At 49.9% G+C, this 19,005-nt stretch overlaps 1 protein-coding gene across 1 annotated transcript in view; it reads left to right on the forward strand.

The window, feature by feature from the left end:
- Positions 1 to 19,005, forward strand: part of LOC119975643 (adhesion G-protein coupled receptor G7-like) — a 96,128-nt gene that overhangs the window by 29,229 nt on the left and 47,894 nt on the right. The window contains exons 5-6 of the mRNA XM_038815424.1: positions 9,424 to 9,509; positions 16,992 to 17,110. Coding sequence (XP_038671352.1) covers positions 9,424 to 9,509; positions 16,992 to 17,110 — 205 coding nt within the window. The remainder of the gene's footprint in view (positions 1 to 9,423; positions 9,510 to 16,991; positions 17,111 to 19,005) is intronic.

The raw sequence follows: 19,005 nt of genomic DNA on the forward strand, positions 1-19,005 counted from the left end.
TTCAAGCCAGCCGGTGCTACTTCAAGTCAGTCTGTACGTTTTAAAGAGAATGTGCATTGCGGCTGAAGCAGGTGCTCGAAGTCATTCTCAAAATCAGTGGTTCACAGGAACGCCACAACATGGCAGACATCGGGAGCATACGTTGGAGCATTGGAGGCCTTGACACAGAAGATGGACAGGAGGGGGGAGATTCTCTAACCACTCGGAGCCTGAAATCCCGCCAGGAAGACTCTGAGAGGGCAATGGAATCAGATAGTCATGTAGTTCAATGCTAGAGGTGTAGCCCCAAGGGCCTGAATGCTGTTCCACAGGTAGTTTTAATGACCGCACATCGTCAGGGTTGTTAAATGGATCCTAGCAGCATACAACTGTTTCAATAGCCTCACTTATTGTTCAATGTACTGTGTTCCCATCACTCACCTATCTACAAATCTCTCGCAATCACAATTCAGAGTTTCACCACAAGCACAGCCCTCAGCTTGCGCACACTGCCAGCTGTTTTATGATGGATAAATCTTCCAAACACAATGCAGCATACTCACTGACATGCCTTTCTTTCTTTCGCTGGACAATATGCCACACACTTCAACCACAATTCAACCACAGACAACAGCACCTAACCCGGTGGGGGGGACAAGTGAGTGTGCTTAATCCACAGGAAGTAATGGTCCTCACTGTTTGTGGACTGGTGATGACTAAAGGCATGGCCAGCGGTGGGACTGAAAACACTGAAGATGAAGAAATGCTCCTATCTGACCCTCCTTCATACCTTCCACACCTCATCTGATTGAGAAGCTACAGATGGCCTAAGGTTGTACCTCTTGCTACCCTTGTGCTTCTCTCCTTTCAGGTACCTAGGAATTGAAAGTATATCAGACAACTGTGAATGAATATAATGTGCAAGAGAACAGACTGGTGATAAAGGAACATCATTGCTTGATTTTACGCTTGCAAACATCAGCCCAAATACAGGCACTGCACATGAGAGTCAGGGATGGCTCAGAGGTAGGATCTACAAGTAATGAGACATTGATCCAAGTGGTCTACAGCCATGGATGTGCCAAAGGGTAGCACAGGTACCAGCTCACCTGAGGGTGGGATCAGACATGATTCTGTTGCAGCAAATAAGATGAGGGGCCTAATGAGAGAAGCACTAAGTGCAGTAGCGAACGAGAATTGCCAGGTGTTTCACAACAGCGGATCCGGTGAGATCGTGACCGGACTTCATGGTGGAAATGACCATAACCAGCAGCACCTGCTCACGAGGGGCAGCAACTCTTTAACCACTCCCTCCGAGCAAACCCCAGACAGCACACAGCTATGCTACTAGGGAGACCTTCACCACGATTCAGAGATGCTGATCCGACCAGAATCCTGGATGCGGTGGTGTCTCAATGGGTTTACCCTGTTCCTCCAAGTAAGCTGAGGGTCAGCCACAGGTTAGCTGGTGTCACCTGGAAGGCAGTGCCAGCAGCCGCCAGCACGGGAAGTGTCACCAGGAGGGTTTCCACCCAGTGCCATAAAAAGTTCAAAGACCTCCATTGGGCAGGAAGGGTGAGTTGGAATCGTCACCCTGGCACCAGACCCACCTGCCACCCCGCCCCCAAGATACAGGAAGTGTGAGGCTCACAGAGCCTTCTCTTTGTCCCCACAGAAATTGGTACGCAATCAGTGGGAAAGGGCCCAGGCGGGCGGAAAGGTGCCGGACATATTGGGTGGGGTTACTGGGTTAAGGGGATAGGGTGGAGGTATTGACCTTGGGTAGGGTGCTCTTTCCAGGAGCCGGTGCAGACTCGATGGGCCGAATGGCCTCCTTCTGCACTGTAAATTCTATGAAAGGTGGAGGCAGGAACGTCTGAGGGGAAAGCAGTCAGGTGCCGAGTCTCTGGACCAGGTTATTCCAGAGCTGATGCAGGTGCTAGGTTGCAGCTGTGAGACTTAGAAGGGAACGTCAGTGACACTCCAGCAAGTGCATAGTCAATTGGTGGAGTCCCAAAGGTTGCAGGCGCAGGGGATCGCTCTGGCAATGCATGGCAACGAAGCCAACACTGCTAGTGATCGCAATGGAAAGCATGGAGCACGACGTCAGTACCATGAGTAGTGCTGTCCAAGGAATTGCTCAGTCAGTGACAGCCATGGCTGTGTGCCTCGACAGTATGTCCCAATCACTGGGGGATGTGTCCCTGATGCAGGTGGATCTTGCTGAGGAACTGCAGAGTATGTCCCAGTGACAGGTGGGCATTGCTGAGGAACTGCAGAGTCTGTCCCAGTCTCGATGGAGAATCCTGCTGCCCGCAAGGACATGGAATACGTGGTGCAATGTCCCCTTGTTGAGATGGAGCTTCATGCGGCACATGCTGTCCAACATCTCCTCGATCGACCAACAATGAATGTACACCTCGGGCCATCGCTGGTCTCCCACTCTGGGTCCCTGATGATGGCCTGGTCCTTAGGGTGTGGAAAGGACCCCTGCCCATGGGATGCCACCTTGAGGCTCCGCCGACGCTGCTGCCATTGCCTTCTCTGGCTCCTGGCCACCTAGATGCTACCAGCACTGCGAGGGTAGCTGCTGCGGGCCCAAAATACCATCCATGTGATAACTGTAAGGAATTGGAGAGGGTGAGTTTTGACTGCCACCCTCCAGTGCCCCCAGGCTGATTACCCAATATTGGGTTGGCTTCACGTTTTTAAATAGATGTGCTGAAGGGCGTCCGCGTGACCACTCGCTGGGGAGTTGGTTACATCACCGGTCCGTCCCATTAGCGATATGTTAATTTGCCTTAATTGGTGATTATTGGTTTCTCACCACGTCGAGCGGGATGTGAATCCTGCCAATGGTAGCGGGCTGGTTAGATCGGAAACTGATTAGTGCCTGGCGTGGGCCCTGATTTCGGCCTTTCCCACGATCTAACTGGCTTGCAAGGATCTGTGCCAGGCACAACGCGGTGGTCAGATCACACCCGAGGACTTTAAAAGGAAGGCCTACAGGAAAAGGTTGGTGCAATGACAGGCCCGCTTGCAAGCCTGCCGTCATCCTCAAGGAGCATGGAGCAGTCTGGAACCGATGTTGCTCAAAACATTGTGCAGAGTTTGGAATAAATCCTTTTTCAGTATGCAGTCGATGGTTGTGGTGGTATGATTTGCATAGCTGTCTGCCATTGGTGCAGAACACCGGCTTACCTTTGGCCCTGGTCGGTCATGTGCCTCTCGGCCAATTGGTTGAGACCAGTCATGTGACGGCTCTCCGATTGGTCGAGAGGCTGAGCTAACCACGCCTCCATACCGAGGTATAAATAGTCAGAACGCCCGGCGGTCGTCCATTTATTGTAGTCGACCGCAGGGCTAAGTTCTAGCTTATTAAAGCCTAACTTTTGCACAGCAACTCGTCTCACGTGCAATTGATGGCTCATCAACGGTCAATTCTATCAGCATACATTTACACCCAACATGAGGCAGTGTCTGATTGCTGATATCTCCGATTTCTTCTACCACAATCACAAACTATCCAATATCTGGATTCACAATGAATGGTAGGACATTAGGAAGTACAGAGGGATCTTTGGGTGCATGTCCAAAAATATCTGAAGGCACCAGGACAGGTAGATAAGGTGGTTAAGAAGGCAAATGAGGCACTTGCCTTTATTAGCCGAGACAGAGAATATAAGAGTAGGGAGGTTATGATGGCGCTGCATAAAACACACAGTAGGCTGCAGCTGGAGTACTGTGTGACGTTCTGGGTGAAAACCTCATTTTAATGTTTTTACATACATTTTAATCTTATTACCAAGGCCCTGTCACATGATTGCCCCTCACTGAATGTTCATACCTCGCTGATGTCATGTAACATCAATGAGGATAGGTCGAGCCCCAGGTCGATGGGGAGGATACGAATGGCGAGGGAGGGGGATTTATGGAGAGGATGGGTATGGGGGATCTATGGCGTTTTCAGATCCCAGGGGGAAAGGAGTATTCCTTCTTTTCACACGTCCATAAGGTATATTCGAGGATTGATTACTTTGTAGTGAGTTGGGAGATTTTGGTTGGGGTGGTGGGGGCAGAGTGTGCGGGATAGTTATCTCGGACCATGCACCCCACTGGCTGGAGATTCGGTTTAGAACGGGACGAAAGCAGAGGCCGGGGTGGAGGTTTGATTTGGGGTTGTTGGCGGATGGAGGTTTTGGTGATAAGGTGTGGGCGGTGCTTAAGGAGATCTGGAGTTGAATCAGAATGGGAAGGTGTCGGCGGTCATTTTTTGGGAAGCACTGAAGGCAGTGCTCCGGGGAGAAATTATTTTGTTTACGGCTCATGCGGATAGGGAAAGGAGGGAGGAACATGACCGTCCAGTGAGCGAGATAGTGGAGGTGGACTGGGAATATTCGAGTGTGCTTGAGGATTGGTGAGGAGGAAAAGGTTGTTGGGGCAGTTTGACAGGCTGACAACAGGGAGGGCAGTAGGGCAACTGTGTAGAGCTAGGGGGGGGGGGGGCAATATGAGTATGGGGAGAAGGCGAGCTGCATGCTGACACACCAGCTGCGGAGTCAGGCTGCATCCAGGGAAACATTGAAGATATGAACTGGGACTGGGGATGTGGTGTCAGAGCCAGGAAAGATAAATGAGATATTTAGGGAGTACTACCAGAGGCGGACCTGGGAGGAGAGGAGGGGGACATGGGGCGGTTTCTGGACAAGCTGGAATTTCCCCAGGTGAAGGAAGCAAAGAGGCAGGCATTGGAGGAGCCCCTGGGGCTGAGGGAGGTGATGGATAGTATCAGGGGTATGAAGTCGGGGAAGGCCCCTGAGCCGAATGGGTACCCATGGGAATTTTATAAGGAATTTGCGACGGACCTGGCATCACATCTGTTGGGGGCGAGTAATGAAGCACTGGAGAAGGGGGAGTTGCTGGAGACAATGACGCAGGCAGTGATCACACTAATCCCCAAAAAAGGGAAGGACCTTTGAAATGTCGGTCATATAGGCCCATATCACTATTGAACACAGTTGTGAAAGTATTGGCTAAGTTGTTGGCGGGGAGGATGGAGGATTGTGTCCCGGGTGGTTGCAGAAGACCAAACAGGCTTCGTGAAGGGCAGGCAGTAATATAAGACAGCTGTTGAATGTTGTGAAGAATCCGTTGGGGGCTCTGATACCGTAGGTGGTGGTGTCCATGGATGCGGAGAAGACATTTGGTTGGGTGGAGTGGGGGTACTTGTTTGAGGTTTTGGGAAGGTTTGGGTTTGGGCCGAGTTTTGTGACATGGGTACGGGTGCTGTGTGTGGCTCCAAGGGTGAGGATGAGGACGAATTATATGAGCTCACAAGCTTTGACTTACACAGGGGTGTGAGGCAGGGTGCCCACTGTCACCGCTGCTGTTTGTGCTGACCATAAAGCCGTTGGCGATGGCTCTTAGGGGGTTGGCGGAGTGGTGGGGGATTATTACAGGACAGGGGGAGCATCGGGTGTCGCTCTATGCCGATGACCTCTTGCTGCATGTTTTGGATCCGTTGGATGTTTGGAGGGTTCTCGGGTTACAAACTGAATGTAGGGAAAAGTGAGGTATTCCCAGTGAATGAGCTGGGACAGCGGGCTAATTTAGGAAGGATGCCATTTACGGTAGCGAGGGATAGTTTAGGTATTCAGCGATTCAGGTAACGAGGGAATGGCCGGGGCTCCATAAGTAGAATTTAACAAAGCTGATGGAGGAATACAGGGTAGATCGTAAGAGGTGGGATACACTGCACTTAACATTGGCGGGGAGGGTCCAAGTGGTGAAAATGAATATTCTGTCGAGGTTCTTGTTTATCTTTCAGGCTCTCCCAATCTTTATACCAAAGGTATTTTTCGGAAAGTGGATACGATCACCTCGTCTTTATATGGGCGGGGAAGACGCCGAGGGGTGGGGGGAACACCCTGCTACAGAGCAGAGGCAGCTGTGGGGGGCTTGGCTTACCAAACTTGCTTCATTATTATTGGGCAGCGAATGTGGACAAGGTGCGGCGGTGGTGGGAAGGAGTGGGGTGGAGTGGGTTAGGATGGAAGAGGAATCTTTTAAGGGATCTAGTTTGAGGGCTATGGTGAATATTGTGCAGTCATCAGCGATTATCCCCACTTCTGAACTTATGACGCAAGGAAGGTCAATGATTAAGCAGCTGAAGATGGTTGGAGGACACTATCCTGATGAACACTTTCAGTGGTGTCCTGTAGATGAAATGATTGGCCCCCAATCATCTCAACCATCTTCCTTTGTGCAGGTATGACTCCAACCAGCGGAGAGTTTCCCCCCTGATTCCCATTGACTCCAGTTTAGCTAGGGCTCCTTGATGTCATACTCTGTCAAATGCTGCCTTGATGTCAAGGGAAGTCACTCTCACCTCACCTCTGGCATTCAGCTCTTTTGTCTGTGTTTGAACTAAGGCTGCAATGAGGTCAGGAACTGAGTGACCCTGACGAAACCCAAACTGAGTGCCTGCGAGCAGGTCATTACCAAGAATTCAAAGAACAGTACAGCACAGGAACAGGTCCTTTGGTCCTCCAAGCCTGCACCAATCATGATACCTGTCTAAACTAAAATCTTCTGCACTTCCGTGGTCCATATTGCTCTATTCAAATCCTATTCATATATTTGTCAAGACCTCTCTTAAATGTCACTATAGTACCTTCTTCCACCACCTCCTCCAGCAGTGAGTTCCACCACTGTGTAAAAAACCTTGCCTCGCACATCGCCTCTAAACTTTTCCCCACGCACCTTAAACCTAATTCACCTAGAAATTAACTTTTCCACCCTGGGAAAAAGCATCTTACTATCCACTCTGTCCAGGTCACCCATAATTTTGTGAACCTCTATCAGATCGTCCCTCAACCTCCGTCGTTCCAGTGAAAACGATCCTAGTTTATCCAACCACTCCTCATACCTAATACCCTCCAGACCAGTCAGTCAACATCCTGGTAAACCTCTTCTGTACTCTCTCCAAAGCCTCCCCATCCTTCTGGTAGAATGGTGACAAGTATATCATTGCTGAGGAAGTGACGATTGATAGCGCTGCTGATGGCCCCTTCCATCACTTTACTGATGTTCAAGAGTAGACTGATTAGGTGGTAATTGGTCGGGTTGGATTTGGTCTTTTTGCTTGTTAACAGGACATACCTGGGCAATTTTCCACATTGCCAGATAGATGCCAGTGTTGTAGCTGTACTGGAACAGCTTGGCTCAGGGTGCAGCAAGTCTGCATGACTATTGCCGGAATATTGTCAGGATCCATTGCCTTTGCAGTGTCCGGAGAAGGCTGAGATGGATCATTCACTTGGCACTTCTGGCTGAAGATTGTTGTGAATGCATCAGCCTTATCGTTTGCACAGATCTGCTGGGCTCCTCCATCATTGAAGATGAGGATATTTATGGAGCCTCCTCCTCCAGTGAGTTGTTTAGTTTCCCACCATCATTTATGGCCTGATGTGGCAGGGCTGCAGAGCTCAGGTCTGACCTGTTGGTTGTGCCGTCGCTTAGCGCTGTCTATTGCTTGCAGCTTATGCTGTTTCGCATGCAAGTCATCCTTTGTTGTAACTTTGCCAGGTTGCCTGATGTTGCTGCTGGCATGCCCTTGTGCACACTTCATTGAAGCAGGGTCATCCCCTGGCTTCATGGTAATGGTGAGTGGAGAATACACTAGGCCAGTTGTGGCCGAGTACAATTCTGCTTCTGCCCAGCTCTGAGTTGCTAGATATGTTTGAAGTCTATTCCATTTAGCACAGTGGTAGTGCCACACAACACAATGGAAATTATCTCCAATTTATGATGGTGCGGTAGTCACTTCTACCAATACTGTCATGGACAGATGCATCTGCAACAGACAGATTGGTGAGGGTGAGGTCAAGTATGTTTTTCCCTCATGTTGGTTCCCTCACCACCTGCTACAGTCCCAGTCTAGCAGCTATGTCCTTGAGGACCCGGCCAGCCCGGGCCACTCTTGGTGATGGACATTGAAGTCCCCCACCCAGAGCATATTCTGTGCCCTTGCCAACCTCAGTGCATCCTCCAAGTGGTGTTCAACATGGATGGAAGTGGTAATCAGCAGGAGGTTTCCTTGCCCATGTTTGACCTTTGAGACTTCATAGGATCCAAAGTTGATGTTGAGGCCTTCCAGGGCATCTTCCTCCTGACTATATACCACTGTGCTGCCACCTCTGCTGCATTTGTACTGCTGGTGGGACATGACCCAGGAATGGGGATGTTGATTGTCTGTAAGGTATGGTTCCGTGAGTATGATTATGTCAAGTGTCACTTGACTGATCTGTGAGACAGTTCTAACAATGTTGGTACAAGCCCCCAGATATTAATAAGGAGGACTGTGCAGGATTGACACGGCTGGGTTAGCAGTTGTTGTTTCCGCCTATGTCGATACCAGGTGGTCTTTGTAGCATTGAAGACGGAATTAAAGAGTCAACCACATTGCTGTGGATCTGGAGTCACATGTGGACCAGACAAGGTAAAGTGCAATAGTGAACCAGTTAGGACTTTACGACAATCGATTTCATGGTCATCATTAGACTTTTTAAGTCAAGATGTTTTATTGAGTTTAAATTCCATTATCTGCTGTGGTGGAATTGAAACCTGGGTCATAGAGGATTATCCTGGGCCTCTGGATTACTAGTCCAATGGTGATACCACTACACCACTGCCTTGCCTTCCCTAACAACAGATATCACTGAGAGGAGAAATCAAAGAGATCCATTTTAAAATGAAAAGAGAAGCCAAATGATCATAGCAGATTGTTTCTCTGATTGGAGATCCATAACAGTCAAGATGAATTTTAGTAATGTGCCAACCTGTAACTTTTAGGTAGCATTGTGGATAGCACAATCGCTTCACAGCTCCAGGGTCCCAGGTTCGATTCCGGCTCGGGTCACTGTCTGTGCGGAGTCTGCACATCCTCCCCGTGTGTGCGTGGGTTTCCTCCGGGTGCTCCGGTTTCCTCCCACAGTCCAAAGATGTGCAGGTTAGGTGGATTGCCCATGATAAATTGCCCTTAGTGTCCAAAATTGCCCTTAGTGTTGGGTGGGGTTACTGGGTTATGGGGATAGGGTGGAGGTGTTAACCTTGGGTGGGGTGCTCTTTCCAGGAGCCGGTGCAGACTCGATGGGCCGAATGTCGTCCTTCTGCACTGTAAATTCTATGAAATCTATAAATTGAACTACAAGATACTAACATTTTATTGATGTTTGTATTGCTGCCAACATGCCTAAGCAGTGGGGAAAATATCCCTTTCACCACTTGTTGATTCGTTCAATCTTGTAAAAACTTGTTTTTAAAAATTTGCTCAATTTAGATTTCCAATATCTGTAGTGCATTCTTCTCTCACAGTTTTAGTATGAAATTGAAAGTTTTGTCAGAAGTTCATGTTTATTTGTGATTTTTGCACTTTCTCCACAGACTTTCATTAATATAATTCAGACATTCTGTAATTTGCTGGAAGCGAATCCCGACATCATTATTAAAACACTGGCAAATCTGGAAAGGTAACTTTTACAGAATCCGGTCTTGTGCGACTCATCTGTGTTTTTTGAAAATACATAAGCCAATTTTTATGTAGCTCTTTGAAAGCTTGAGCAATGGTTTTAAAATTGCAGTTGTTTTAATAATGTAAGGTTCACAATCTAGTCAATCTATCATTGTAACTTGAATAGCTATAGACACTGAAACACTTTGTGCACTCTGCCACAAATGGGAGACTCCAATTGGGGACACAGTTTAAAAACAAGTGGTCTCCTATTTAGACCAGAGCTGAGGAGTATTTCTTTCTCTCAGATGGTTGTTAGCCTGTGGAATTCTCTTCTCCAGAAAGGAGTGGAGGCCTGAGGCAAAGTGAGGTCGTTTCTTGAGAGACAAGGGAGCCACAAATTATGCAGGGCAGACTGGACAGTGGAATTGAGGTAACAGTCCAATCAGCCATGAATATTTTTCATTAAAAAATATTTTTATTCTCCTCCCTTTTCACAATTTTTCTCCCGAATTTACACCCACCAACAACAAACAATAATCAACAACAAATATATCAAACCCCATAACAATAACAACGATCCCATCCTCCCACCAACCCCCAAACATCAGCCCGCATGTTTACATAAACAAATGACAAAATAGGAATCAGGGATTACCCATAGCCATCTTTAACATACATAGCCCCCCTCCCCCCGCAACACACCCACCCATTCCCCGCCCAGCTAATGTTCGATGTTATCCAATTCTTGAAAGTGCATAATAAATAGTGCCCATGACTTGTAGAACCCCTCCGAGCTTTCCCTCAGTTTGAACTTAACCTTCTCAAGGGTCAAGTATTCCAACAGGTCCCCTCGCCATGCCAGGGCACAGGGTGGAGAGGCTGCTCTCCAACACATCAGGATCCGTCTTTGGGCGATCAACGAGGCGAAGGCTATGATATCTGCCTCCGCACGCGTTTCCAACCCTGGCTGGTCCGACACCCCGAATATGGCCTCCCGGGGACCTGGGTCTAGTTTCACGTGCACCACCTTGGAAATTACCCTAAACACCTCCTTCCAGTACTCCCCTAGCTTTGGACAGGACCAAAACATATGAACGTGATTAGCGGGGCCCCACCCGCAACGTTCACACACATCTTCTACCCCTTCAAAGAATCGTCTAATCCTCGCCCTCGTGAGGTGTGCCCTGTACACCACCTTCAGCTGTATCAGCCCCAACCTTGCACACGAGGTGGAGGCATTCACTCTCCGGGGCACCTCACACCAGACCACCTCCTCTATTGCCTCTTCCAATTCTTCCTCCCATTTTGCTTTGATCCCCTCCAGTGGTGCCTTATCCTTTTCCAACATAGCTCCGTATACCGCTGACATTGTCCTCTTCTCCAGTCCACTTGCCGCCAGCACCTCCTCCAACAACGTGGAGGCCGGTTCCTCCGGGAATCTCTGTATCTTCTTCCTGGCAAAGTCCCGAACCTGCATATACCTAAACACTTCTCCCTGCTCCAGCCCATACTTCGCTTCCAGCTCCCTCAATCCTGCAAATCGACCCCGAAGAAACAAATCTTTTAGAGTCTTAATCCCCTTCTCTTCCCATTTCTGAAAGCTTCCGTCCCACCTCCCTGGCTCAAATCTGTGGTTCTCCCGAATCGGCATTTCCCTCGACCCTGCCCCCAACCCGAAGTGTTGGCGAAACTGCCTCCAGATTTTCAATGAAGCTATTACTATCGGACTCCCTGAGTATTTCCCTGGAGCTATCGGGAGCGGCGCTGTTGCTAGTGCCTTCAGCCCCGACCCCCTGCACAAACTCTCCTCCATTCTGACCCACTGGGTATCAACCCCTCTGACCCAACTCCGCACCTTCTTCACATTCGCCTCCCAGTAATAGTACATCAGGTTTGGGAGACCCAAACCCCCCTGCCTGCCTTCTCCTCTGTAGCAGCAGCTTCCTCACTCTGGCCACCTTCCCTCCCCCTATGAACCAGGTAATCCTTCCCTCCATCTCCCTAAAAAAAGACTTTGGCAGGAAAATCGGTAGGCATTGAAAAATAAACAGAAATCGCGGCAACACATTCATTTTAACCGCCTGCACCCAACCCGCCAGTGACAGAGGGAGACCGTCCCACCTCGCCAGGTTGGCTTTCACTCCCCCCACCAAACTAGAGATGTTGTACCTGCGAAGCCTTCCCCACTCCCGGGCAACCTGCACCCCCAAATACCTAAAGTGAGTCCCAGCCCGACGGAATGGCAGCCCCTCCCCACCCCTGCCCCCACGCCCAGCCGAGACACCGCAAAATACTCACTCTTGCCCAAGTTCAGCTGGTACCCCGAGAAAGACCCAAATACCTGCAGCAACTCCAATATTCCTCCTATCGACGCACTCGGTTCAGACACATACAACAGCAAGTCGTCGGCATATAAGGACACCCTATGCTCTATCCCCCACCCCCCGCACTATTCCTTTCCATGCTCCCGAACTTCTTAATGCGATGGACAACGGCTCAATCGCAAGTGCAAACAGCAGGGGGGACATAGGACATACCTGCCTCGTCCCACGGTGGAGAGAAAAGTATCTCGAACTGATATTGTTCGTGCGGACATTCACCTTCGACTCCTTATATAGTAGCTTTACCCAGTTCACAAATCCTGGTCCAATCCCAAACCGTTCCAGCACTGCCATCAGGTACCCCCATTGTACCAGATCAAACGCCTTCTCGGCATCCAATGCCACAACTACCTCTGTTTCTTTTCCTTCCGCCGGTGCCATAACGACGTTCAAAACCCTCCTAATATTCGAAAACACCTGCCTCTCTTTCACGAACCCTGTCTGATCCTCACCTATCATCTTCGGGAGGCACCCCTCCAGCCTACCCGCCAGTACCTTTGCCAATACCTTTGCGTCTACATTAAGAAGTGAAATGGGCCTATGCGACCCACACTCCGTCGGATCCTTATCCTTTTTAAGCAACAGTGATATCGATGCTTGCCCCAAGGTCTGCGGCAGCACTCCCTTCCCTATCGCCTCTTCAAATATCCCCACCATCAGGGGTGCCAACTTATCCTTAAATTTTTTATAATATTCCACTAGAAATCCATCCGGCCCTGCCACCTTCCCAGACTGCATCCTTCCAATTGCATCTTTTATCTCCTGCTCCAGTATTGCTCCTTCTAATGTAGCCCTGTCCCCCTCCCCTAGCCTCGGGTACTCCAACCCATCTAGAAATTCCAGCATCTCACGGTCTCCCCCGGGTGGCTCTGACCTGTACAACCTCTCGTAAAATTCCTCAAAAACCTTGTTAATCAGCTCCGGAGCCACCACCAACTTCCTGGCCCTATCCCTGACCTGAAGAATTTCCCTTGCCACTGCCTCCCTCCGGAGCTGACCTGCTAACATATCTCCATGTTCATAAACTGCATCCCTTGCTCGTCTCAGTTGGCGCTCCGCCTTCCTGGTAGATAGTCGGTCGAAGCTCGCCTGTAGTTCCTTCCTCTTTTCCAGCATTACTGGGTCCCCAGCCTCTGTATAACTCCTATATACCTCCAACATCTCATCTATTACCCTCTGCCGCTCCAACCTCTCCTCTTTGTTCACCCTGGCCTTGAACAAAATTACCTCACCCCTCACCACCGCCTTTAGAGCTTCCCAGACGACTGCCTTCGACACCTCACCCGTACAGTTAAATCTTACATATTCCTTAATTACCTTTTCGATTTTCTCACAGAATACTCGGTTCCCCAAAAGCCCCACATCCAGTTTCCACCCCGGCCTCTGTGCAACCCCTTCTCCAGCACCATATCCACCCAATGTGGCGCGTGATCTGACACAGCAATTGCAGAGTATTCCAACCCCTTGACTCCAGCCAGCAAAGCCTTTCCCACCACAAAAAAGTCGATCTGGACTGCTGAAAAAAACGAATACTCCCGTTCCCCTGGGTGCAGGAACCTCCAAGGGACCACCCCTCCCATTTCCACCATTAGCCCAGCTAGTGCCTTTGCCCCCCGATGGGACCAGCGAGCGCGGCCGTGATCTGTCCAACCTTGGCTCCCGCACCAGGTTCCAGTCCCTCCCCCACAATCGGTTTGTGTGTGTCCAAGTCAGGAATAGCCCCAAACACCTTCCTTGCGAATCCCACATAGTCCCAGTTGGGACCGTATACACTTACCAGCGCCACTAATCTCCCGTCCAGCACCCCTGCCACAATCACATATCTACCCCCCTGATCTGCCACTACCTTCTCCATCTGGAAGCGTACCCTTTTGCTGACCAGCACCACTACCCCTCGAGCCCTTCCATCAAATCCAGAGTGAAACACTTGGCTAACCCAACCCTTTTTAAGTCTCACCTGGTCCTCCGCCCTCAAGTGAGTCTCCTGCAGCATTGCCACATCGGTTTTCAAACTTTTAAGATGCGCAAGCACCCTTGGCCTCTTGACTGGACCGCCTAGTCCTCTCACGTTCCACGTGACTATTCTCACTGGGGGTCTCTCACCCCACCCCCCCCCCACCTTTCTTATCCACCATCATCATACCCCTGGGCCCTGCCCCATTAGCCTGAACCGCCCCTGTCCATTGTTAACATCGAACCCCTTCCCCCCTCCCAAGAACCCCCCCTACATTTGCCCCTGAAACAACATCCCCCAACATCCATCCCTTCCCCCCCTCTCACTCGCCTCATAGGCCCATTGAAGCCTGCTATCCAGGCTCCAACGTCCGCAGCCCTCCTCTCCCCTCCCCTCCGTTCATTAGCTGACTTTAGCTAGCTAGTGCGGGTGGCTCCCCCACCCCCGCCAAGACATATCATCCCCTTCCACCCAGTCCCAGAGAAAGAAACAAAACAAACCCAACAATCCAACCCATACAATTCACTAACATAGCATTTAACCATCGCAACACAGAACGCCAATCGACCCACCATTAACTTGAACTCTATAACAATGCAAAGTGAAGTAAATTACAATACAGATCCGTAAAAAGAAAGTTATAACATTTATACATTTTCCGGCTGTTCAAACACAGTCCACAGTCTCTCTTCCAGTTCCGCTTTTCATGTCTGTCCCAAGCCTTCTGCCTTCACAAACGCCTCAGCCGCATCCGCTGTCTCAAAATAAAAGTCTTTGCTGTTATACGTTACCCTCAGCTTCGCTGGGTGCTCCATACCAAATCGCACCCCCTGCTTGTACAACGTCGCCTTCACTCGCCCAAACACCGCTCGGCTATTTGTCAATTCCACCGTCAGGTCCTGGTAGATCCGGACCAGTACCTCCCGCTTCTGCTTCACCCAGTTTAACACCTTCTCCTTCATGCAAAACTTATGGATGCAGACAATTACTGCCCTTGGCAGCTCGTTCACTTTGGGCTTCGGCCTTAATGACCGATGAGCTCGGTCCAGTTCGTACCGGGAGGGGTTCTCACCCTCCCCCATCAGCTCCGCCAACTTCTTAGCGAAGTATTGTGTTGGCCTTGGGCCCTCTGTCCCTTCGGGCAAGCCCACAATTCTCAAATTGTGCCGCCTTGAGCGGTTTTCCCAGTCTTCCAGCTTTGCTCGGAGACTTCTGTTAACCTCCACAACCCTCTGCAACTCTTCTCCCATCGAGGTGACCTGGTCACTGTGTCATGACACGGCTTCCTCCACTTCTTTCATCTTCTCGCCGTGCTCTCTCACCTCGGCCAATGCCTTTGCCACCGCCACCTTCATCGGGGCGATTATCGGGGCGATTGCCTCCTCCACCAGTAACTTCAATGCGGCTGCCTTCTCCTTTCTCCAGGCCTCCATGTGCCTCGTAAACTGTTTTTCCAGCTCCACTACCATCACCTCGGTCATTTTCTCCACTGTAAATAGTGCGGCCCCGCTTTGCAGTTCGGCTTCCGCCATCCTATCACCACTTTTATTCGTCTTCTCCTTCAGCGGCGACCCCCCGTTTCCTCCTTTCTTCGCGCTGCTTTTCGCATCCTTTAGCGGCTTATTGTTTTTTACTTTCTTTCTCTTCTCGTCTCTCCCCCTCCACCCTCTGTCCTTCATCAATCTGAATTATTCTTTTCTTTAAAAAAAAAGGGGGAAGCGAGAGAGAACAAAAAACTTCACCAAACTTCCTTAAATCTTCAAATCTTCATTCGTTCTCCTCTGTATTCATCCAGAACTCCCCTGGGACCAGACTTCGCCCTTCCTTCCTCCTCCTAGGTGGGAGCCGTCCGATGTGGGTCACCCCACTTACATAGTGCCCTGGACTTGGGCCTGCCGCCTCGGCCTCCTCGTAGCTCCGCCCCCGCTGCTCTGGCCCCGACGCTGCAGTGGACCCAGTGCCTCAGCTCCCCGCCGTCCGACACCCGCGCGAGGTTCTTCGCCGGTTTTTAAACCGGCCCCGCAGGCTGTTCGCGACGGCCCCAGAGGCCGACGATAGTCCGGGGGGGGGGGGGGGGGGGGGTACATCAAAACTCGGGGATGACTCGATTGTCCGATTAGCCTCCTACTGCACTGTAAATTCTACGATTCTATGATTCTATGATTCTATGACTACAATTTAAACGCAATTGTTTGACTGCTAGGTGCTTTAGAACATTTTGTGATGGCGGCTAGCCATGCTCCGCCCCCTCAGAAATGGTGTAATTGCATCGCGCGCCGCGTACCTTTGCAAAGGCGTTGGCGCATCATCGGCAGGCTCTCCCACGATGCTCCGCCCCCCCGATGGGCCGAGTTCCCGACGGCACTGGACACGTGTGGTCTCAGTGGTCGGGAACCCGGCATGGCGGCTGCGGACTGTGTCCAGCGCCGCCACACTCGGCCGGTATCCGTGCCGCTGGTCGGGGGTTTTCCCCAAGGGCTGGGGGGGGGACTGTTGGGGGGTGGCCAGGGGGTGCCAGGGGGTGGCCTGTGGGGTCACGGATAACGGGTCGGGTCCACACATGGCTGGCGCCATGTTGTACGGCGCGACCTCTGCAAGATGTCGACGCGCACATGCGCGGCCAGGGACCCAGCTATTCTCCGGCCGTTTTCGGCACGGGAGTCGGGAGTTTCACCTGGCGCCACTGCTAGCCCTTCACCGGTCCTGGAATCGGTGAGGGGTTGATGCCGTTTTTTCGGTCGTAGAACTCCTGCGAATTCTCCGTTTGAGCCGGCACTTAGCCGCTGAAATGGAAAATCCAGCCCAAGCTTTTATTTATTTTTATATTAGCTTATGCCTCAGTGTACTCCAGCTACAGTCCTTAAGTGTAGCTCTTTTCAGGCCTGAAATACTTTCTGCTAACAGTTTCAAAATATGTATGTAAAGGTGGGAGGAAGCAAGCAGGGGAAGTCTTATATGCAAATACTCTGATCCTGAAAATCCAGGGGCTTTTGATAGAACATATCTTCAGCTACACTGCTGCTGCATTTACACTGTGAAGTCACAGAAAATCAGGATCATGTTTCCCAAAACTCATGCTCCAAAAATGAGGTGAACAATTATTACAGTTATTGCACATAAAGTGAAAAGTGATTTTATTTAACATTTTTCTTTATCATTTTAGATTGACGCAATCCCTCGAAAACCTGATCGTTTTTAAAGAACTTGATCAAGTGTGTCCACAAGTGGCAGTGAAATCAAATGCAATCAATTCTACTGGCTCGGGACTAGTTTCGTATCAAAGTAAGACTTTCTAATAATAAATCACACAATAATAATTTATTATCAAAGATAATGGGGAGGCAGCGGTGTAGTGGTATTGCTGCTGGGCTAGTAATCTGGAATTAAAACTCTAACGATGACCATGAAACCATTGTCAATTGTGGTAAAACCTATCTGGTTCACTAATGTCCTTTATGGAAGGAAATCTGTCATCTTTACCTGGTCTGGTCTACATGTGACTCTAGACTCATCAGCAATGTTATTGCCCTCAGGGGCAGGCAATAAATAAATGCTGGCCCAGCCAGCGATGCCCACATCCCATAAAATGAATAAATTAAAAAAAAAGAATGACACATGATTTAGTAATGCATGAGTGTACTTTGTGAAGTTCTGACCACAGATTGACTGTGGACAATGTCATGTGACACCAGTTCATGCCATCAAGGTTTTACATTTAACAAATCCAATGAACAGCAATCACAATGGAAAGCATCAACTAGATTGAAACTCTTGTATAGATCCTGAAATGGAACAACGCCCAATTCTAACTTCACATATCTATAAAAATTCCAGAAACATTTCTGATATCATCTTCATTGTTTGTTTGACACACAATTTGTATGTGCATTGATGAACTCCATCTTTTAAAAAAAAACGCATTTTATTCTAACTTGTATCAAAGTAGGTTACAGCAAATAAACACCCTGGGAAAAGTTCTTCCCAACAATTAACTATACAGTTTGTACAGAATTTCCTCCTTTTTCACCCCCCATCACCCCCCAACCCCTACCCCCGCGACGAACAGCTCCTCAAACACGGTCAAACATCCTCCACCTTCTCTCGAACTCCCCTGCTGAGCCCTTTAACTAATACTTTATCTTCTCCAATCACAGGAAGTCGTACAGGTCACCCAACCATGCTGCTACCCCCGGTGGCGATGCCGACCGCCACTCCAGCAAAATTTGTCGCCGTGCAATCAGAGAGCCAAAGGCCATGACATCAGCCTTCCTCCTCTCCATGAGCTCTGGCTTCTCTGAAACCCCAAATATTGCCACCAAAGGGTCTGGGTCCACTCCCTCCTCCACCATCCTGGCTAAGACTGCGAACAGTCCCGCCCAGAAACTTCCCAATTTTTCACAACCCCAAAACATGTGCGCATGGTTTGCTGGACCCTGCCCACATCTCTCATACTCATCTGCTACCCCCTGAAAGAACCCACTCATTCTCGCCCGAATCATATGCACCCCGTGCACCACCTTGAACTGTATCAGGCTCATCCTTGCACAAGAGGAGGTCCCGTTTACCCTTCGCAGTGCCTCACTCCATACTCCCCAATGATCTCCATTCCCAACTCTGCTTCCCATTTCTCCATAATCTTCACCACCCGCTCGCCTCTCTGCTCCCCAGCCACTTGTATATATCCCCAATTCTTCCCTCCCCTTCCACATCCGGAAGCAGCAGTCGCTCCAGCAGGGTGTATCCCAGCAATCTAGGGAACCCCTTCCATACCTTTCGTGCAAAGTCCCTAACCTGTAGATACCTGAACTCACTACCCCTCAGCAGCTCTACCCTCTCCCTTAGCTCCTCCAGACTGGCGAACCCTTCCTCCAAATACAAATCCCTCACCTTGACCAGCCCCACTTCCCTCCACCTGTTTGTCATTTTTATAAATGACCTGGAAGAGGGTGTAGAAGGATGGGTTAGTAAATTTGCAGATTACACGAAGGTTGGTGGAGTTGTGGATAGTGCTGAAGGATGTTATAGGATACAGAGGGACATAGATAAGCTGCAGAGCTGGGCTGAGAGGTGGCAGATGGAGTTTAATGCGGTAAAGTGTGAGGTGGTTCACTTTGGAAGGAGTAACAGGAATGCAGAGTACTGGGCTAATGGCAAGATTCTTGGTAGTGTAGATGAAC

This window comes from Scyliorhinus canicula, chromosome 13 (genome assembly GCF_902713615.1).
Source record: "Scyliorhinus canicula chromosome 13, sScyCan1.1, whole genome shotgun sequence".
Taxonomy (NCBI): Eukaryota; Metazoa; Chordata; class Chondrichthyes; order Carcharhiniformes; family Scyliorhinidae; genus Scyliorhinus; species Scyliorhinus canicula.